The sequence below is a fragment of the Gekko japonicus genome, unplaced genomic scaffold (genome assembly GCF_001447785.1).
Source record: "Gekko japonicus isolate JY-2015 unplaced genomic scaffold, Gekko_japonicus_V1.1 scaffold5200, whole genome shotgun sequence".
NCBI lineage: Eukaryota > Metazoa > Chordata > Lepidosauria > Squamata > Gekkonidae > Gekko > Gekko japonicus.
The window spans coordinates 1-17247 of record NW_015176135.1 but is presented as its reverse complement, the minus strand read 5'-3'; the positions used below and the strand labels follow the sequence as shown (position 1 = coordinate 17247).

Below are 17247 nucleotides of genomic sequence, written 5' to 3'. Positions count from 1 at the left end.
ATAGCAATCCAAAACAGCCCAGTGGCACCTTTAAGGCCAAGATTTATTCAGGTACAAGCTCTCCCTCCTCTATGAGGGCAGATCTGCGTCTGTGTCCCCCATAGCTAGCAATTCAAAAGAGTCCAGTGGAGCCTGAGCGGTGGGTGTTGCCTACTGACACACTTCCGGTGATGTCAGGGGGTGTGGCATATGCAAATAAGTTATGCTAATGAGCTCCTGCACCTCTTTTTCTACGAAATGACCCCTGAATAAACCTTTGATGGTCTTGAAGGTGCCGCTGGACTCTTGTTCTACTAATGTGTTTTAATTTTAATGGTGTTCTATACCATCTAGCCAGAATTTTAAAAGAGACTGAGTTCATAGCACAGGTGGGGCCCAGGCTCCCAGAACACAGCACATTCCCACATTCCACAAAGCTCTTAAAAAAAAAAAAAAAAAAAGTGGGGGGGGGGGGGGGAATGTAAAATTTCGGGAAATTTTGAAGCTCGGAAAAAACCTGGGTTTTTTCGTGGGGAAACGGAAATTTTCGGAAAAATTGAAAAAAATGCCACATTAGCACTTCTTTTGTCTTTTCCAGATTGAAAGTCATTCTGTTACTTTAGGAACATAAAATATGACTATAGACATTTTTACTTGGCATGAAATGATCACAACTTGCATATTAAAAATAGAGCGTATCCAAACAATTATTACAAACAGAATACCCACCCACATGCAAAAACAAAACTGAAACCTTTTTCTTTTCTTGTGACAACAGCACCTCCTAAAGGAAGACATGCATCTTGTTCTTGCATTGGAGAGTTCAGTTTGTAACCTAGGGCTTGCTTGTCCTCAGTGCACAGAAATTAGATCAATCTGATACCGTACATATTTTTTAGAAATGAACTGGAAAATATTTGAACACCTTGTCTTAAAACATTTTATTCCTCATGTTAAAATAAAATGTTCCATAATCAATTTATTTTATTTTTTCAATTTTTTGGAAAAAAAAACAAAAAAGGCTTCAGGGAAAAAACGGAAAAGAAATGTTTTTTTCCCAGGCCTTCACATCTCTAGTCCCAGGTGTGTGAAGCAGGTGCCGTGGGTCAAGAGGGAACCTCCAGCCACTCTCTCCAGACTCAAAGCAGCTCTGGGGAGCTACAATTGAGCGGAGTTCTGCGCGGCCTTGCGATGTTTCAGGGTGGCGCCTGACATGGCGCATGTCGCTACAACCAAGGACCGTTCCGCCCTGTGCCACAATTTGAGCTGCGCTTTCTTGATCTTAGATGTGGCAGTGTGCATGCTGCACACCCCCTGCACAGATTCACTAGCTTTCAGGATACCAGCAAGTCAGACGAGCACAAACGAACATCCCAGTTTCTACTGAAAACACAGGGGCGGATTAACCATTAAGTATACAGCGGGAGCGGCCCTCTTTGCTCACAGAATCACAGCGTTGAAGGAAGCCATACAGGCCATCGAGTCTATTCTATCCAGTAAAGGATCCTTCTCCCAAGGAGTTCCGAACAACACACAGGCTGCGGGGTCAGACGGCGTGCTGGGAGCGGTTTAAATTGCTCCAGCACCGATGCAGGTTTTTTTAACCTGGAGAATCGCGATCACCAATGTTCCCTCTAAACTGTGGAGTCTTGTGAGCAAAAATTCTACTTTGTGAGCGACTGGCATTAAAGTTGTGAGCGAGCGATTTGGCTCCTGCATAAATTAGTTTGCTCTGGAGCCATCCTTCCTGAGCGAAGACAAAAATGTGTGAGCTGGAGGCTAAAAACTGTGAGCTAGCTAGCATTACCTCAGCTTAGAGGGCACACTGGCGATCATACTCATCTCCTTGCTCCGGATCGCTGTGCAACCACATCGCTCCCCGCCATCCACAGGCGGGAGCATGCGTCGGTGTTGTTTTTCTCTCTCAGTTTGGGCATGCGCACAGGCAGCCATCTGTAGAACTAAAATTTTTGCACGTGCGCAGAACAGCAACCTGACTGCTGTAACACTTCCTTTTAAATTTTAAAGAAACACTTCCCTTTAAACGTTTACCCCAAAAATGGCCTCCATGAGATTCTGAACTCATCTAAACGCTAAAACTAGGCACTGTTTAAAAAATGTTTTTAATAACATGGTGGCGGAGCTCCGCCTATGCGCACACCGCCAATGCTCGGGAAAAAATGGCGGGTGAAAAGCGGAAGCCTCGGGCAGCTTTCGAGTGGGTAGGGGGTTTAAACCGGAAGTGGCTCGACACCGCAGGAGCGATCACACGGGGGGGGGGGGAATGCGGCTGGAACCGGAGAATCAGGAAAACACCACTTGGGGACCTGGTATCAAAATACTCCGGGTTAAAGCAGTCTTGAGCCGGAAAGCGACGGCTGGGGACAGGAGAGCAGATGTTGACTGTGTGATCGCGCAGATAAAATCCGTTTCTGAGACGGCAGAAAGCGAACTAAACGGCCTGTCCGACCGCACCCACAGAGTGTCGTCCCCCCCCCCAATTTTTCCGCACAGCAACTCAGTTAGGCTGAGGGAGGATGTCTGGCCCCAAGAGAGACAGATGGCTCAGTGGGGATCTGCCCCAGGTCCTCCTCCCAGGCCGATACTCTAACTGCTATGCCACACTCACTCCACACACCGCTGCGTACAAGGAAAACACAGTTAATTGAGGGTGAATCTGACTATCCTGAAGCTTTTTTTTTTAGGGCTTTTTTCACAATTAGAGCTCAAACGGTTATACTTTCTGCAACTAAGAGTGAACAAAAAGGCTTCACCGGCTGGAACGGTCACGGAATTTTAAACCATCCCTCTTCTGCTTTCTCTGCAACGCACATCCCGCTCCACAGAGCATGGTATCGGCATAATTTCTGAATGCTCTGCGAGTCACATCGCATGACAGAAGGAAGTGAGGCGGTGCCCGTCTTACCTTCATCCAATGAGGTAGGAATGGGATAAACATGGTGGGTGGCTTTCGACTTGTCATCTGTGACTGTGCCCTGGAGGGAGGGGAAAGCAAAACAGACGCCGGAGTCAGGAATACAGAGTGGAACCCATTTCACTTCAGCAGACATATTTATTTATTTTATCTATTATTGCATTTCTATCCCGCCCTCCCCGCTAATGGGCTCAGGGCAGCTCACAAACAGGGCAACGTGTGCCAGTATAAAACATTAAAAACAGATAAAACAGACTATTTAACAGAGATAAAGTGCTCAGTGATCGCATCAAGATGGTGACCTATAGATGTTATCCAAAAGCCCGCTTCAGCAGTACCAACCCATCACAATACTGTGGCAAGATCTTTATAATGGGCCATCATTACCCGCTATTGCCACGAGATAGTTGGTGGTGGTGGCGGCTCCTAATTGAAGGCCTGGCGGAAGAGCTCCGTCTTGCAGGCCCTGTGGAACTGTGGGAGGTCCCGCAGGGCCCTGATCTCCTCCGGGAGCTTGTTCCACCAGGTAGGAGCCGCCACTGAGAAGGCCTTGGCCCTGGTTGCCACAACCCTGGCCTCCTTAGAGCCTGGGATCACTGATCGATGTTGGGCCCCGGACCGTAGTGCTCTCTGGGGTATGTCATATCACTAATTAGTCCACTAACATATCACTATCCCATCCCAGATCTAAACCTGAGATACAACCCAAGCTGGGTAGCACTGAGCAAGGCACCGGGCTGGTCATTACAGAACCATTTTGCTGTGGGGAACTCTGCTGTCTACGGAATGGAGCCCCCCGCCCCCCCCCCATTCACACAACCAGTTGATTATTATTATTTATTATTTGTATTTATAGCCTGCCCATCCCATAACGGGGCTCAGGGCAGGTAACAGCATAAAACCAGTACAATGAATACAATTAAAATTAAACAAGTTAGAAATTAAAACAATAATAAATATTAAAACGCACATCACACTTCTGACACTGGCCACTCTGAGATGGTGGGTCAGAGTTACAGAAACAACCAGGGAAACGTATTAATTCATACATAAGAATCTCAATATTATAAACAGATCACAATACATTAAGAGAATCACAGTACATCAATATATTAACGAAGCTTCCGGCTTGAGTCTTCGTTTCGCTCCTAGACTTCCTCAGAAGTAAATTCTCTTATGACTTCCTCAGAAGTAAATTCTCTTATGACTTCCTCAGAAGTAAATTCTCTTATTCAACATTTTGCATTTAGTGAGTGCCGTCACTTTTATTTTCCAATATTTTTTTTCTCTCTGCTTATCAAAGCTTATGTTCCAAATAGGAAATAACAACCTTCATACCAGGCTCCAGTCCAGTCTGCTGCACGCTATGAAATGCTAGAATGCCTTGTAATAGGTGGCATTTTATGAATTTATGAATTAAGCCCTTTAAAAATTAATACACTTTGTATAAGATGTCAATATCGTATCGATTGCATTATATACAAAACGTTTCCCTGGTTGTTTCTAGAACTCTGATCTTGTATCAACTAGGTGGTCTCTCATAGACCACTCTGATATGGTGTCAAGAGGAGCTGCAGCAGCCACTCTGCCTCCTGGCCAAGAGCTTTCCCACCAGCCCTCTTGGGGAGAGAGACAGAGAGGCGTGCCGGTGAGGACAATGAACGGAAGGCAACAGCAGTGGCCACTGGCTGCTTGCGCAGGCGGGACAACCGAGGAAAAGCGGCCGAAGCACTTGACCTGCGGCACACAGCAAGTCTGAGAGAGCCTCTGGCTCTCGAAAGTTTCCTGTCACTTCAGTCCACCCCCTTCCAACACGACTTTGTTTGTTTTTCAGAATCCCTAAGGCCCCCCTACTCCACCAGAAAGGCCAGCCTTTGGTTGTCTGTGCCACACCACACCCACAAGAGGACGCCTTCTGCCTTTTACCTGGTGTCGTTTGACAATGTCCTTTAGTTTATTTGCCAGCTTCAGCTCAATATCTGGAACGAGGTAGATGACTGGTCTGCTCAGACAGTTATTCTGGAAGGGGAAAATCAGAAAGAAGCACACTGAATCTACGAGCCTGGAGACCGCTCCATGGACCAATTCCGGCATCCCTTCATTTGCAACCTTGCTCGGAGCAATGAGAGACGGTTCCGCTAACAGGACTCCCAGCTATCAGCGTCTCAAACTGAAAGCCTGGCGGACATGGAAATACTTAGCTAGGCAGAGCTATGCCTTTTGCCTTCTCATTTATTACTGGAAATGTTCACTGAAACCCTATTTTATAAACTAAAACAAGCGCTTGAGTCAGGGGTGTCAAACTCATTTGTTATGAGGGACGGATCTGACATAAATGAGACCTTGTTGGGCCAGGCCATGTGTGTGTCATAAAATGTAATGCGGAGATATAAACTTTATAAAGGACACAAACACAAAGGGGTAGGGGTTTTTTTACTTAAAATAAAAACATGCTTAAAACATTAGCTCTGTAAGCTGCAAACCGACTTTTGGTTTATTGACATTCACCACAGAAATTTCATGCTCAGAGTTCTGAGTCTAGGACCCAGGGGAAAACGTGAAATGGCTGAGCGATTGAGAGTCTGGCGAAGCAAGCTAGGATGCAGCAGCAGCAGAACTGGAAGCAGGAGATGGCCAGTTCCACTGCAGGCCAGATGGAAGCCCTCTGGGGGCCTCATCCGGCCCCGGGTCGCATGTTTGACACCCCTGGCTTAAATGTTCCAGTCATGAAGACTTAACTACAAACCTTTTATTCCTACATGTCTTTCCTTCTGTTTCCAACAGGTTCCTCTGATTCTCCTCTTCTTTAATGAGATAACTAGGCAGGTTACAAATACACCTGCAATTCTATGAATGTTCTCAGAAACAAGCCTTAACAAACAGAAAGCCATTTCGAAGGTATACAGATTGGCGTTTGTGGAATACTTGCCTGCACTAACGTTTTTTCAATGTTCATAAACATTTCTACATTTCGATCCATGCGGGAAGGATTTTGCAAGTCAAACCGCCGCCTGCAAAGGAACGAAAAAAACACACAGTGCTTGGAACAGCAGACAATTTACAACACTAGATACTGATAAGTCCTGTAGACAAGCGACATAATGTGTATGCCAATACCCCACTGGAGAGCTCAATATGAGCGTGTAACTCTGTGTCTCATTAGGCTACTAATCCTATTGTAGCTGCGTAAGACCCTTTTTATCCAAACAAACTCTCTTATTGACTGTAAAGGTTATTTTCAGCTTTGTTTCTCCCTACCTTTTCGATGGCAAAAAGATACACGGGCAAAGGCAGCAATGTTGCAGTAGTTTGCAGCGTTCTCTCTCCCTCCCTCAAGCACTTCGTAGATTCACTATTTCTTGTATGTATCTACAGCATGTGTACGATCCTAAGTTACAGATTATGCATTTTATGCTATTAAAAGCAGTAAACTAAGGTTTGAGTTTGACCAGAACCCATCACTGAATATATTTCAATTTTCTCCAAGCTTTCATTTTTTTCTGAAAGAATGTTTTCTGTTTGGCTTCAGAATTTCTGGAAATGGTACATCTCTAGATAAAACCATGACAGGAGGTCATCCAAGGATCTGGAGTAGATGTGGGAATAACAACTAGAAGAAGAGATTGGGTTTATACCCCGCCCTTTACTACCCGAAGGAGTCTCAGAGTGGCTTACAAACTCCTTTCCCTTCCCCTCCCCACAACAGACGCCCTGGGAGGTCGGTGGGGCTGAGAGAGCTCTGACAGAAACTGCTCTTTTTCAAGGACAGCTCTTATCAGAACTATGGTTTGCCCAAGGTCATTCAGCAGGTGCAAGTGAAGGAGTGGGAAATCAAACCTGGTTCTCCCGGATTAGAGCCCACGCTCCTAACAACTACACCAAACTACTACTACTTTTCATGGCAAGGGCAAGAGGTGCTGCAGGACTCTTGCTCTTTTCTTTGGTGTAGTAGTTAAGTGCGCGGACTCTAATCTGGGAGAACCGGGTCTGATTCCCCACTCCTCCACTTGCACCTGGCTGGAGGACCTTGGGCAAGCCGTCGTTCTGATAAGAGCTGTCCTTGAAAAAGAGCAGTTTCTGTCAGAGCTCTCTCAGCCCCACCTACCTCACAGGGTGTCTGTTGTGGGGAGGGGAAGGGAAAAGAGTTTGTGAGCCGCTCTGAGACTCCTTTGGGTAGTGAAGGGTGGGGTATAAACCCAATCTCTTCTTCTTCGTCTGCTATAGACAGATGACCACAGCTGCCCATCTTGGTCTACTCACTTTGGGATTCTGGTGAGGCCATGGAATTATTTACAGCCTACTTTTCTCCCACAATGGGGACTCGAAGTGGCTCACGCTGCTCTTCTCTCCTCCCCTGTGTCCTCACAACAACTCTGTGAGGCAGGTTAGGCTGAGAGTGTGTGACTGGCTCAAGGCCACCCAGCCAGCTTCCACAGCACAACTGGGGATTTGAATGGGGGCCTCCCAGGTCTTTATGGGTTGGATGAGGACCAAGAGAGACCCAGGCTCTGCAGCACGGGGCCATTATTAGATCCATTTCTACTCCCCTACCCAGCTGGGGCTGGTGTGGCAGAGTGGTTAAGGGAACCAGGTTCAAATCCCTCACTCAAGAATGGAAGTCTGCCAAGGGACCGGAGGCCTGTGGCAGCCTTGTAGCTCAAGCTACCTTCACAAGGCGGTTGTTATTGTCAGGGTTGAGTGGAGGAGGGGGAACTACACGAAAAGTCACTATCAGTCCCCCATTGGAGAGAAGTGTGGAATGTAAAGAGGGAAAAAAAACTAGCGGATAAAGATGCCATGGGTACGCCAGCTGACCCTCTTCCTGAACCAGCCTTGGCTGGCGATACTACGATCCCCATCCACACATGACATTGCTTTAAGACACATCACATGGCTCTGCCTATGAAGACGGTTAAGAAACCATATTTGGTCCAAAATATTCTACTGGTGTTAAAATAACTTTAGTGGCAGCCAACCAATTTGTTTGCAGGAACAATTCAAAGGACCCATTTCTACCTTTAAAGTTATAAAGTAATGGAAATCGAGGTTGCCGGTGTACGATCCGCTCCCAAATGAACCCCCCGGGACTGTTGAGATCTGCGTGCCCCCGCTTTCGGGAGTGGGGCCCCGGAGGCTCCCAGAGACACTGCAGTCTGCTGTGGCCCTCGGTTGCTGTAACTCCCGCATGGCTCTTTTGGACTTTCCCAAGCCTTTGGTGATGTCGACATGTGAGCTATGCTGCTATTGCTTTCTAACAGTCGTTACTGCTGTTCTCAACCCTTGACCATTTTACTGTCGGAGGGCATTGTCTGGGGATTTTAGTGGCATTACTGATGAATACAAGACTCCTTAAGAACCAGAGGCTGGTGTTTGTACACCGCCTCTCCGCAGAAACCTCAGGGTAGGCACTGAGATTTGGAGGCCCAGGGGAGAAAAATGGAAAAATTCAGAACACACGATTAGTAACTGCAGCTTCAAAGTTTCTGAAACTTTTACATCCCTTAAGTAGCTGTGTAATGATTTCATGTTTAACTGTGTGTGTGTCTTTAAAAGTTTGGTTGCATGACTATGATAGTCTAGAGTGGTTGAAACAGGCAAGTGGTGTGATTGGTGAGTGACAGAGAGGGGGAGGGGTTTTGGAAGTGATGCTGTGTGGAGGATTGTATGTCTATCAGGAGGGACAGAGATTTGACAGTTGATGAAGACAGTTGAAGTTCAGTTAAGCAGTTTTGTTTGGGAGTCTGAGAGAGAGACAGTATGGTGTGTGATACAAGAGTTAAGTTTGTGTATGAAGAAAAGTTGAAAGTATAAGGAAACAAGAAAGTAAAGTTAAAGAGAGAAATAAAAGTCTGAGTGACAGACTGTAGAGAACTTACATGACCTTGAGCTAAAGATACAAAGTTACATGCCCAGATCCCTGACAGTGGGAGAGAAAAGTGTGAGAAAAACCAGTTGGAATTGTTCAGTATTTACCTATTCATAGATACAGAGTACTAACCTGTTATTTACAAATTATTTCAATAAATCTAATTTTATTCAAGTCTGCCAGCTCTGAAAGAAATAAAGTCTCAGAAAACACATAGACCCTCATGAAAGCCTAAAACTTTCGACCTACCTACCCAGAAATAGAGAAATCATAAAGGTTTGGAAATCCTTTTAAAATTTCCTGGTGGCAGCTGGATATATACAGTAAAATAAAAAATAAAGAACACCTTTAAAGTAAAACGAGACCTCCCCAGTTAAGGGGTTGTCACAAGCTGGGGTATGAATATTTTAACCTCTGAAGCCGTGAAAGTTTTGCCCTCTTGAAGGTATACCTTCTTGCAGCCGCTGCAACAGAAGGGGCTTTTGCCCATGAGGAAAAGAAAGAAGCAGCCGGCTCCAAGATCACAGCCACAGAAACTACCAAGAAGGGCCTGCTGATCTGGGCGGCTGAGGAAGAGCAAACCACGATTCATTTGAGACAGTTTGAGACGGTAGCTCAGTTCAAGTCCAGGAACACCTTGGAGACCCAGAAGATTTCCCAGGGCTTGAGAGTCCAAACTCCCTGCATCAGAGATCTGGCAACAAAGCGCTGACTCTCAACCCCCCCCCCTCGCCACCCCAAAAAAATCTTATTGTTCTCGAAGGTGCTACTGGACTCAGATGTAGTTATTAAAATATTATTAAATCTAGTGATTAAGATGTGGAATTCACTACCAGAGGTTGTAGTGACGGCCACAGTTTTAAAAAGGGTTTTGATAGATATATGGAGAATAGTCTATCGGTGGATACTAGCCGTGGTGGTGACTGGGCCAGGAGGCAGCATCAGGGGAAGGCCTTGGCCTCTCTGCCCTGTTGTTGGCCCTCCAGAGGAACTGGTTGGCCCCTGTGTGAGACAGGATGCTGGACTAGATGGACCCTCCCTGGTCTGACCCAGCAGGGCTCTTCTGAGGTTCTTCTCAGGGGAAGGCCTCAGCCTCTCTGCCCTGTTGCTGGCCCTCCAGAGGAACTGGTTGGCCCCTGTGTGAGACAGGATGCTGGACTAGATGGACCCTCCCTGGTCTGACCCAGCAGGGCTCTTCTGAGGTTCTTCTCAGGGGAAGGCCTCAGCCTCTCTGCCCTGTTGCTGGCCCTCCAGAGGAACTGGTTGGCCCCTGTGTGAGACAGGATGCTGGACTAGATGGACCCTCCCTGGTCTGACCCAGCAGGGCTCTTCTGAGGTTCTTCTCAGGGGAAGGCCTCAGCCTCTCTGCCCTGTTGCTGGCCCTCCAGAGGAACTGGTTGGCCCCTGTGTGAGACAGGATGCTGGACTAGATGGACACCCACTGGTCTGATCCAGCAGGTTTCCTGTTATGTTCTTATCACAGCAGAAGGCCTGAGCTTCTATGCTCTCTTGGTGGCCCTCCAGAGGAACTGGCTGGCCCCTGTGTGAGACGGGAGGCTGGACTAGGTGGACCCCCCCTGGTCTGATCCAGCAGGGCTCTTCTTAGGTTCTTATCAGGGGAAGGCCTCGGCCTCCATGCCGTTGTTGGCCCTCCAGAGGAACCGGATGGCCACAGTGTGAGACAGGATGCTGGCCTAGATGGACCCCCACTGGTCTGATCCAGCAGGGCTCTTCTGAGGTTCTTATCAGGGGAAGGCCTCGGCCTCCATGCCCTGTTGTTGGCCCTCCAGGCTGGCCACTGTGTGAGATGGGATGCTGGACTAGATGGACCCTCCCTGGTCTCATCCAGCAGGGCCCTTCTGAGGTTCTTATCAGGGGAAGGCCCTCTCTGCCCTGTTCTTGGCCCTCCAGAGGAACTGGTTGGCCACTGTGTGAGACAGGATGCTGGACTAGATGGACACCCACTGGTCTGATCCAGCAGGTTTCCTGTTATGTTCTTATCACAGCAGAAGGCCTGAGCTTCTATGCCCTCTTGGTGGCCCTCCACAGGAACTGGTTGGCCACTATGTGAGACAGGAGGCCGGGCTAGATGGACAACTGCCCTGATTCAGCAAGGCTCTTATTATTCATATAAAACATTTTATACCCTTCCACACCAGAAGTGAAGGCAAATCAAGAAAATCACAACACAACAATATCATACCATAGACTAACATGGGCCCCACACAGAAGTACAACCCCTGTTCAAGTCACACAAAAACCTTTTGAACACGAGGAGGGAAAGGTAAAGAAGGCTCACCATCCTTGCTCGTTTTTATACTTATAAGCAGCACCAAGAATGTGACACAGTGTTCCGCCAGCTTTGAAATCCATGAAGCACTTTGCCTAGAAGAGAAAGAAGACCCAGCGTGACACCCAGGCCCTCCAATCGGAAGCACGCATGGAAGAACAGCCACGCCTAAAGCTGCCTGTCGCCCAAGCAACGACTCCAGCTTGAAAAGCTATTCTTCTCCCACTCCGCAAAAGTACGTTCACTGCATTTATACCCCCTTCCCCCCCCCAATGAACACCCAAAGCAGTTTACACCATTTCCCTCTCTTCCATTTTATCCTTGCCAGTGGCATGTGAGCGCCAGGGCCGAGGTCACCCACAAGCTTCAGCGGCAAAGGGGGTGGGGGTTCTAACCCGGGTGGCCCCAGAGCCTTGCATGACACTATAACCACTCCCCCACACTGCCTACCCAAGGGCAAGAAAATGCTAGTCGCCTTTGAGCCTTACCCTTGGGGACTCAAAATTTGAGGACACAACCTGGCTTGCATTCCTCACCGTGAAGACAAGAATCAAAACCAACGTCCTTGGAATTAACATGAATCCTTCTCATGAAGTTATTTGGGAATTTACAACACTGCGAGGCTGCGGAGAACACTCTGGACGGAAACGGCTCTTTTTCAAGGACAGCTCTTATCAGAACTATGGTTTGCCCAAGGTCATCCAGTGGGAAATCAAACCCGGTTCTCCCAGATTAGAGTCCGCGCACTTAACCACGACACCAAACAGAAAGAAGAGACACCAGACAAGCGGGGCATAACGGAGACAGGGATCGCCATGGCTCAGTAGTAGAGCACCTGCCTGGCATGCGGAAAGCCCCAGGTCCCACCCCTGGCAGCATCGCCAGTTAAAAGGATCAGACGATAGGTGACGATGCAAAAGACCTCCATCGGAGACCCCAGAGAGCCAGTGACAGTCTCAGACTGAGCTGTACTGAAGGTGGCTGAGGCAGCTGAGCTTCCTATCAAATGTGCTGCAATTCCTCCTCAGGACTGCGAGGTTCCTCCTTTAGGAAATCAGAACCACTTTTCGTGGCCTTCAGTCCAACTGTGAAAGACCAAGTGTCTCCAAAGCATCACTTTGGAGATTAAGGAACGTGTTCCTCCTGCATACGTTTCTGAGGGCCTGGAGGAAATGACTGCATCTACCTCGTTTCTCTCCCAAATTTCCAATTGTTTGGAAGCTTTCATGTCTCATGAAAGGCCTTCCTCCGCAGGATTCTATTAAAACACCCAGATGTAGAATGATCTAAGATGACTTCAGATTACTCTTGTGTTGGCTGACTGGAAAACCATGGCCAGAGAGGCACTGAAGAGTTTCAATGACGTACTGGCTTGCCTTGTCATTGGACAGAGGCTGTTTTAAGGACCTTGGACAGAAGCTGATGTGCAATTTTTAACTTCAGGAGGCAGGCAAATTCCTTGCAAGACAGACTTCAGTTTAGCTCTCTGTATACATTCCAGAATACTAAGCAAGGTCGCTTCCTTAAAGGCTGAGTCTTCAATCTTAGGCACGCTGGCTGTTTGGAAGCAAGTCCCATTTAAGAAATGCAAAACTGTGGTTTAAGCATTTCACAAGAGCCTGCTGTGTGTGTGTGGGGGGGGGGGTCCTATAACTGTGGGGCTGCTACTGAATTGGCCCTCTCTCCTGTACCCACCAACTGAGCTCCTTTGATTGATGGGACAGTCCTGAGAGGGCTTCTCCCTGTGATCTTAATTCCCAGTCAGGAACTTACAGAAGAAGACAGTCCTTCAGATATTCCGGTCCCAACTCATGTAGGCCTTTGAACATCAAAACCAACTCCTTGAATGGTGCTCGGGCGTGGATCAGTAGCCAGTGTAACTCTTCTAATATCAAGGTCACATACTCCCAGGCCCGTAACCAGAAACTTTGGGGTGATGGGGCAAAGGCAGTGGGGCAGGGGAACTTAATTAAAGTCTGCCTGCCTGATCCGCCTGCTCCTCGCCCGCCCACTCGGCTTGCTTGCTCACTGCCATGGCTGGTGCTTGGCTTGGGAGAAGGAGAGCTGGTTGGAATGCACTCTCTGCCACAGAACGGAGAGTACACCGACTGCCTCTCCTTCTCCTGTAGTGAAGGTCTCAGGCAAAGAAAGTCTGGCTTTCCAGGGTCTTGGCCATTGCAGGGATCGAGTGTGGCCAGGGCAGGGGTGTGAGTGGTGGGGCGTGACTAAATACTGGAGGGGTGTAGCCCCGAAATACCCCACCATAGCTACAGGCCCGCATACTCCTGATAGCTGGCCCCGACCAGCAGTCTAGTCACAGCATTCTGCACTAGCTCTTCAAGGGTCGCCCCAAGTAGAGTGCGTTGCAACAGTCCAGTCTACATGCAAGTTAGTTGACTGATTTTAATATTAAAATATTAAAATTCTAGCACATCTCATCGCCCCTACACTCTTCAAGGGTCGCCCCAAGTAGAGTGCGTTGCAACAGTCCAGTCTACATGCACGTTAGTTGACTGATTTTAATATTAAAATATTAAAATTCTAGCACATCTCATCGCCCCTACACTCTTCAAGGGTCGCCCCAAGTAGAGTGCGTTGCAACAGTCCAGTCTACATGCACGTTAGTTGACTGATTTTAATATTAAAATATTAAAATTCTAGCACATCTCATCGCCCCTACACTCTTCAAGGGTCGCCCCAAGTAGAGTGCGTTGCAACAGTCCAGTCTACATGCACGTTAGTTGACTGATTTTAATATTAAAATATTAAAATTCTAGCACATCTCATCGCCCCTACACTCTTCAAGGGTCGCCCCAAGTAGAGTGCGTTGCAACAGTCCAGTCTACATGCACGTTAGTTGACTGATTTTAATATTAAAATATTAAAATTCTAGCACATCTCATCGCCCCTACACTCTTCAAGGGTCGCCCCAAGTAGAGTGCGTTGCAACAGTCCAGTCTACATGCACGTTAGTTGACTGATTTTAATATTAAAATATTAAAATTCTAGCACATCTCATCGCCCCTACACTCTTCAAGGGTCGCCCCAAGTAGAGTGCGTTGCAACAGTCCAGTCTACATGCACGTTAGTTGACTGATTTTAATATTAAAATATTAAAATTCTAGCACATCTCATCGCCCCTACACTCTTCAAGGGTCGCCCCAAGTAGAGTGCGTTGCAACAGTCCAGTCTACATGCACGTTAGTTGACTGATTTTGAAATTGCAAGTAGATAAATAGGGACCACTTCGGTGGGAAGGGAACAGCGTTCCGTGCACGGCCTTGGTGTTTAGTCATGCCAGTCACATGGCCACGGAAACGTCTTCGGACAGCGCTGGCTCTTCAGCTTTGAAACGGAGATGAGCACCACAACCCTAGAGTCGGATTCGACTGGCTTTCGAGCAAGGGAACCTTTACCTTTTACTAGTGCTGATCAGAACACACGGTACCCTTCCATCCCAGCCGACAAATGTTCTGGAGAACTTGAAAGCGCGCTTGTTCATTTGCAACCTTTGGGGTTGGTTCGTCCAAAGCCTGCCTCCGACTCAACAGAAAGACAGCACCCGGAGAACCTAACCGGTTTTTTTGGGGGGACACCTTCTCCCAGCCTCCTAACTCTTAAAATCTTCAAATGAAGCCCTGCTCCAAGAAGCATCTTCCTAATCTGTCCTGCAGCATTCACGGATTCCTGCTCCACAAGGATTTCTGTCTAGACCACTGGTTCCCAAAGTGGGCAATGCCACCCCATGAGGGGTGCTGGAACAATCCAAGGGGGCGGTAGGAGCCTTGGGTCCAATTGGGGGGGCGTTGAATAAAAATAAGGGGGTGGTGACGGAAGCATAAAGAAAGAAGAGTCCAGAACCTATCTAAAGCAGTCTTTTCCTGCCTTCTCCTGGTTTTCACTAGGATCAGGAAGGGAGGGGGAGGGGGAGAAGGGTCCCCAAAGCCAAGCACAGCCATGCATTTGCAAACTGCAAATGCATGTGCACCCTTGTAAGACTGGTGTTGCTGCTGGGCTATTGTGTGGTGGCTGCTGCTGGCCTCTGGCTTCAGGCAAACAACATCATTCTTTACTATGTGCAAATTTGTCACTGCATCCTTTTGTCCACTTCTTGAAGGTAGATTTCCAGGGGGGCGCGGAGTAATTTTTTTTCCCGAAAAGGGGGCGGTAGGCCAAATAAGTTTAGGAACCTCTGGTCTAGACTGACAGCCAAATACTTCCAGGTGGGCCTCTGAACACGCCCGAAAGAGCAGGCATGCCTTTATTTTTTGGTACTGGCAGATTTAAAGCACAGCTGTCCACCCTGACAGGAGCAGTTCTTCCGGAAACAGCTGCCGCACCCTCTTGTTCAGACAGAGCGTGCTGCAGATGCATCAGCCGGAAAATCACCCCGAGAGTGCGTCCAATACTCACAGGGAACTTTGTGAAGGCAGGATTGGCAACATGTTTCCCAAAGGCATCTTCCTGGAACTGCAGCAGCTGCACCACGAGCCCGGCCAGCGTTTTATTGGTAGGAGCATCTGCTTGAACATACTGGAAAGCAAACAAAGCCATCCCCCCGATCAATCACACTCATCTGGCAAGACATCAAGCGACTTCAGCCCTCCCGAGCAAGGCTCATCCTGCCCGCGGCTTTTTAATTCTCACTCCCATAGTTGACAATGGCAACCAGTAACCAGATACCCAAGCAGCAGCTCTGCTGTCCCTGGTCTTGAATTAACCAAGTTCACGAAAAGCCAGCCGGGTCCAATGTTCCCTCTAAGCTGTGGAGTCTTGTGAGCAAAAATTCTGCTTTGTGAGCTACTGGCATTAAAGTTGTGGGTGAGCGATTTGGCTACGGCATCAATTAGTTTGCTCTGGAGCCATCCTTCCTGAGCTAAGACAACAAATGTGTGAGCTGGAGGTTAAGGAACTGTGAGTGGGCTCACACCAACTCAGCTTAGAGGGGACACTGGCTGGGTCTGCTGATTCGTCATTCTCTCATGCCCGGCACATGAGGCACTGTTGCCAATGGCAGCGTTACGTCCGTGCTCCATAGAAAACAAAACATAGGCTTTTGGAACCATTAAGTACTACAGGAACCCCATTTACATGAAATGAGATTATAAGCAGTAGCTCACAGCAAGCACAGCTGACAACCATTTGGGAGGACTGGGTCCGGACTTTTTCCTTCAGCACAAAAAAGGAAAATTCGACATTCACTGGAAATATCCCTGCTCTTGGAAAAGTTAGTTTTAAAAACGTATATCCTGCACTCCTCAGAATATCAACACTGAAACAAGGCCAGTATGGAAGTAGTTGGGTTCTCTAGGCACTGTGACCCCGTTTGAGGCTTAGTAGTAATTAGCCATGACTTCAAACTGGGTCTGCAAAAAAAAGGCAGCCTCATCAACTGCGATGGGCATGACATGACCAATGCTCCCTCTAAGCTGTGGAGTCCTGTGAGCAAAAATTCTACTTTGTGAGCTACTAGCATTAAGATTGTGAGCAAACGATTTGGTTACTGCACCAATTAGTTTGCTCTGGAGCCCTCCTTCCTGAGCTGAGACAAAAATGTGTGAGCCGGAGGCTAAAAAACTGTGAGCTAGCTCACACTAACCCATCTTAGAGGGAACACTGGATATGACCCCAATCATTAAAACTAGTCAGCAACCCGGCTGCCGCACTCTGCACTAACTGAAGATTCTGGAGATTTTTTTTAATATGTTACGGCAACCATACAGAGAAGGGAGAAGAGCACAGATAAATGGCAAGCTGGCATACCAAACAAGGCAGGCAAAAGGTGCTAGACACTGAGAGATAAAGGGCTTCTAGTGGCAGATTTAGGCCTAAGAGTGCTCATTTAGGGGGCATGTCACCCTGCCGGGAGCTCACTCCCCAGCCCCAACACCACCAACTTACAGCAGCTCAGTCTCATCTGGAACGAGTTTCAGCAAACCTTCCACTACGGCCTCTTTAAGGGACCGGGGAGGAAAGCGCCCGGACTGCATCCTTGACCAAGTTCACAAACAACGCAGGAAAAAAAATAACCAACAAACATCTTGAGAACTGGGTTTTTATGCGTACCACGCTGGACTCTGAACAGACACAATGAACTGTGTACTGCATTTCGCAATGATGCAACTGGACTCCCTTTTCTAAAACACAGCTGAAGGACAGTCTCTTCCCATATATGCC

General features: G+C 47.8%; 1 protein-coding gene across 1 annotated transcript in view; it reads right to left on the bottom strand.

Moving 5' to 3' along the window:
* Window positions 1-15624, bottom strand: part of LOC107123536 (SWI/SNF complex subunit SMARCC1-like) — a gene marked incomplete at its 3' end in the record, with an annotated part of 51858 nt that extends 36234 nt beyond the window's left edge. The window contains exons 1-5 of the mRNA XM_015426788.1: window positions 15484-15624; window positions 11080-11165; window positions 5844-5925; window positions 4841-4933; window positions 2906-2975 (exon numbers count right to left, since the gene is read on the bottom strand). Coding sequence (XP_015282274.1) covers window positions 2906-2975; window positions 4841-4933; window positions 5844-5925; window positions 11080-11165; window positions 15484-15624 — 472 coding nt within the window. The remainder of the gene's footprint in view (window positions 1-2905; window positions 2976-4840; window positions 4934-5843; window positions 5926-11079; window positions 11166-15483) is intronic.
* Window positions 15625-17247: the final 1623 nt, after the last annotated feature.